The 4,977-nt window shown below is 39.9% G+C and overlaps 1 protein-coding gene across 3 annotated transcripts; it reads left to right on the forward strand.

Annotated features, from left to right (window-relative positions):
- Positions 1-789: 789 nt before the first annotated feature.
- LOC110448345 (interferon-induced helicase C domain-containing protein 1-like) lies at positions 790-4,971 on the forward strand. Of its 3 annotated transcripts, none has more exons than XM_021494565.1 (5): positions 790-1,540; positions 1,886-2,058; positions 2,188-2,427; positions 3,305-3,472; positions 4,020-4,971. In XM_021494565.1, exons 1-5 carry the CDS (start codon positions 834-836, stop codon positions 4,658-4,660), a joined length of 1,929 nt encoding a protein of 642 aa, XP_021350240.1. In that variant the 5' UTR covers positions 790-833; the 3' UTR covers positions 4,661-4,971. The 3 variants fall into 3 exon arrangements, with proteins under 3 accessions (XP_021350240.1, XP_021350407.1, XP_021350322.1); XM_021494732.1 differs by having other exon boundaries at positions 792-1,540; positions 1,946-2,058; XM_021494647.1 differs by having other exon boundaries at positions 792-1,536; positions 1,897-2,058.
- The last annotated feature ends 6 nt before the right edge of the window (positions 4,972-4,977 follow it).

The raw sequence follows: 4,977 nt of genomic DNA on the forward strand, positions 1-4,977 counted from the left end.
ATCCGACTCATGCTAAGTTTGCCAACTGATGTGATTTGTGCATATTTACGGATAATCAATGAGGTATAGGGCTTTTTTCTTCAAGTTTCAAGCTTTACAGTATGTCTCAGCAGCACGATACTCACATGTTTAAACATAACCTCAATAGTGTTAACCTACAATATGTCCTGCAAGCGGGGATATAAATTCCACGAATTTGCTTGTTCTTATTTGAAATTGACCTCTTCCGTTGAAAGCTAATTGTGACGACATAGTTTATTGTTTATCTGACGCCATTGCAATGCTTCTTTCCATATGCCATCTGTCGTAACATAGGAGATGATGAGATGGAATTTCAATATGAAATCGGTATGGAATATAACTAATATAGTATTCCTTATGAAACCATAAGCAACTCATGAATGTGTCGAGTTTCCACATATATGTACATCATTTGTACTACACGGTCTAATGTAGTAATGATCTTAGAGGCGAAGGGTGAACTTTAACATTATCCGTGCACTACTAATTATCATAAACATCAGGAATTGGTCCACATGTCGTTAATAAAAGGATGGACAAGTATTTGGAAGAATAGGCGATAATGAATGAAATTAAAGCCGAAGGAAGTAATAATAATACCATTAAATTCTAAAAATTGTTAAGACCTAGCTTGGCCCGAACTCCCCCTGCTTGCAAGTATCAATATAAATATATATATATTCACGTGGGAAGAAATAAATATGAAAATATAAACAATATTGATCAAACGGATCCCTCCCAGAACTAATTTAGGATTATTATATAATAACAAGATATGTAGCTATAATGTGAGGCCGTGGTACGTTTTGTAGATGTACCATATTGCCCTCTGTGTCAACAACGTGCTGTGTATGAAGAATGTGGTGGATCATTTGAAGCGCTCGTCACTGACGAATCAAATACTAAGAGGAGATAAAAAGAACAATGTATTCATATCTTACTCATCTCAAAACAAAACAGACGAGGACAATACAGGAAGTGACAATGCAGACACGGACATATCAGGAATTGAAAATGCAGACACGGACATATCAGGAATTGAAAATGCAGACACGGACATATCAGGAAGTGACAATACAGGTGTGATCAGGTCAGGAAGTTACAATACAGGCGTGGACAATACAGGAAGTTACGATACAGGCGTGGACAATTCCGGAAGTTACGATACAGGCGTGGACAATACAGGAAGTTACGATACAGGCGTGGACAATACAGGCGTGGACAATACAGGAAGTTACGATACAGGCGTGGACAAGACAGAAAGCTACAATACAGGCGTAGACAATACAGGAAGTTACGATACAGGCGTGGACAATACAGGAAGCTACGATACAGGCGTGGACAATACAGAAAGAGACAATACAGGCGTGGACAAGACAGGAAGTTACGATACAGGCGTAGACAATACAGGAAGTTACAATACAGCCGAGAACAATACAGGAACTTACAATACAGGCGTGGACAATACAGGAAGGGACAATACAGGCGAGGACAATACAGGAAGAGACAATACAGGCGAGTACAATACAAGAAGGGATAATCCAGGCGGGGACAATACAGAAAGGGACAATAGAGGCGAGGACAATACAAGAAGGGTCAATACAGGCGAGGACAATACAGCAAGGGACAATACAGGCGACGACAATACAAGAAGGGACCATACAGGCGAGGACAATACAACAAGGGACAATACAGGCGACGACAATACAAGAAGGGACCATACAGGCGAGGACAATACAGTAAGAGACAATAGAGGCGAGGCCAATACAAGAAGGGACAATACAGGCGAGGACAATACAAGAAGGGATAATACAGGCGAGGACAATACAGAAAGTGACAATAGAGGCGAGGACAATACAAGAAGGGACAATACAGGCGAGGACAATACAGGAAGAGACAATACAGGCGAGGACAATACAAAAAGGGACAATACAGGAAGAGACAATACAGGCGAGGACAATACAGGCGAGGACAATACAGGAAGTTACGATACAGGAAGGGACAATACAGTAGTCACTCTTGTCACTCTATACGAAGGTAGGTAAACAACATTTATTCTATTGGCCGCTGAAATTGAACTTGAAAGCTTAATAAATAACTATTTAATTTGGTTTTAATAATTCAGCAGCGCTTTGATGAAATATGACATTTTCATTTTATTTACAGAAGTCGTTAAGGAATTGGAATGCCTCTCAATGAGCCAGGAAAATGAGAACCCAAACATTGTTCGTCTCCAGGAAATGGTGGATGAAATCTTCAGAGAGAAAGGGAAAGATTCAACGTTCATAGTTTTCGTAGAAACAAGAGATTCTGCCAAGGACGTATCTGAGTACCTAAACGAGAAATCTGACTTTGCTAAATGTTGGCATCTGATAAGCTCACGGTCCACGGCAGAAGAGGACCAAAGTACGTGTCCTCATATGGAATTGCGAATCAATCAGATCTTACATGTAATTCACGAGAAATTAGATTAGCAAAACTGCGAATTCTAGCTACATCCCTATCGTTTAGTGTGTGCAAGAATATAGATATTGGTGAATTTTGCAATTTACGTAAATACCTTTGCTTTTACATTCCATTTAAAATCAGGTAAATCTTAAAGACAGGGATTTGGCGCTATTTCAATTTTATTGATTCAAAGTAGAATGTTTGGTAAAATATTCGCATTAAAAATGTTGACTTTTTGACTTTCTGCATCGACCTTTTAAATACTAAGATAAAAGTTTCCCTTTTTCGTAATTATGATGCTTCTTGATGGTTCATTAAATTCTCGAAGTTGGAATTGATGCAGGCACAGTTTCTCGTCTGTATCGTCATAAAGGCTGTTAGGAACATTTCCGTTTTTGCTCTATTGCTTAAGATGTTTCGAAAAAGTTTAAGCATGTGATTTCAATCTTTTTAACTTCAGTTTCACTGATGTGTCCTAAATACTGTATAACACGAAATGTTCATGGGTATTTTCTTTCGTGGTTTAAAGCCATTTAGATCGTTTCGTGGTCCAAACTTTCGTGGATATCCCATATTAATAAACAGTAGACACATATATCATTCAAACTCGTTGTATCTATTTTCGTGGTTCAATAGGAACCAAGAAAACCACGAATGATTATACGTAACCAACATTTCATGTTATACAGTAGGTGATGAATTCAAGAAATGTTGGCTTTGGTGGGCTTGCTGCATCGACTATATCAATATATATAAATATATGGCCCTTACTTTGTATGTCTAGTGAGTATATTGTCTGGCGCTCTAAACAAAACTTTGTTGTGTTTCCTATCAGGACAATCTCTTGCCAATCGTACACGTGTGGTCCAGCGACTCCGAGAGAAAGAGTTAAACGGACTAGTGGCGACACCTGTGGCCGAGGAGGGGTTGGATATACCTTCATGTAACTTTGTCATTCGCTACAACAAGTCCAGCAACGAGATATCAACCATACAGACCGCAGGTTTGTTTTATAAAGCTTACTGGCTTTCTGTCATTGCTCCACTCTACACATCACAAATGTGTGTTTCCAAAAGCATTTTAAGTGTTATAAAGTTTTGCTAGCAGACGTTGCTGTATTTTTCTCTTTAATTGCTCATGATATGTTCTGAAATAAAGTTCCAAATGGAAAGAAGAAATTCGGAGTAAGGATATCTCTTTAACACAAATAGAAAACTCCATTAATCTTCAAAATAAATCCAATAGTAGCAGAAAATCGTATAATACGGGTGTACTCAGTTTGATAAAGACATTATTCCCTGCCATTCAAAGCTTATATACCACTTCCTTTCCTCCTTTCTTTTCAATTCGTCAGTCACAGCATCTCTAAGCGGTCACAGAGCTTTTGTAGATAAATTCTATTATTATTGTTGATCATGGAAAGCATTGGAAAAAATATCGCTTATCGGTGTCAAATAAATTGTAGCACATGTGTGTTTTATATAAATTGCTAAGGAGTTGTTGGACAGACAACGCTGTAAGGAGAACTGATATGATCGTATGTGTTACAGGACGTAGTAGAGCAATGCAGGGCACTGTCATAGACTTTGCTGATCAACAGAAGCACAGACAGGAGGAGGTGAACGTGATGAGATTGACATTAATGAATCAGGCCTTGGAGAACATTCTAAGCAAGCCTATCGACGAGATCATGCGGACGGTCGCTCAGCGCATGCGCTCACTCACCATCGCAGAGGCTGAAGAGGAGCGCAACCGACAGACGCAGTTGGCGGCTAAAACGCAGAGCAACTTCACGCTGCGATGCTGGGAGTGTCAGGTTGTCGCTGTGTCTAGCTGTGATATTAGATGCTTCATAAAATCCCAATACATAGTCGTAGGTAGAGAATTTTACAACAAAGTCAAATGCCGGCGTAACAAAAAAGTCTGTAAGTATGGAGGCATGACTAAAAAATACAAAATAGACTGTAAAAACTGTGGATGTGACTGGGGAGTGGGGGCTTGTAATGATAACAATGTGTTTTTTGCAGTGTTGAAGATAAAACAGTTTATTGCGAGGGATGATGACACAGGCATCGAGTACATTCGCGAGAACTGGACAAAACTACCCTTTACGGTACAGACCATGGCTGCGGAGGACTTCTCCTCTCTCGCTGGAGTAGAAGAACTGATTGAACACGTCCAGGACAGCTAGTGGGACACTTACAAGAGGGTACATTATAGAACATGTCCCTGACTGCTCGTCCTATACTTCAGTATTGTGTGGCAGGAATGTACACCATAGCATCGACACTGTGAACTCAGTATTGTGTGGCAGGAATGTACACCATAGCATCGACACTGTGAACTCAGTATTGTGTGGCAGGAATGTACACCATAGCATCGACACTGTGAACTCAGTATTGTGTGGCAGGAATGTACACCATAGCATCGACACTGTGAACTCAGTATTGTGTGGCAGGAATGTACACCATAGCATCGACACTGTGAACTCAGTATTGTGTGGCAGGA

The sequence above is a fragment of the Mizuhopecten yessoensis genome, unplaced genomic scaffold (assembly GCF_002113885.1).
Source record: "Mizuhopecten yessoensis strain PY_sf001 unplaced genomic scaffold, ASM211388v2 scaffold41, whole genome shotgun sequence".
In the NCBI taxonomy this organism is placed as follows: domain Eukaryota; kingdom Metazoa; phylum Mollusca; class Bivalvia; order Pectinida; family Pectinidae; genus Mizuhopecten; species Mizuhopecten yessoensis.

What these genes read in the sequence shown, in the direction of transcription:
- LOC110448345 (XM_021494565.1), top strand. Translation starts at nt 834, where the DNA reads ATGTACCATATTGCCCTCTGTGTCAACAACGTGCTGTGTATGAAGAAT. An exon ending in TCTTGTCACTCTATACGAAG is followed by an intron (nt 2,059 to 2,187) that starts GTAGGTAAACAA and finishes TTTTATTTACAG; the next exon opens with AAGTCGTTAAGGAATTGGAA. An exon ending in CACGGCAGAAGAGGACCAAA is followed by an intron (nt 2,428 to 3,304) that starts GTACGTGTCCTC and finishes GTTTCCTATCAG; the next exon opens with GACAATCTCTTGCCAATCGT.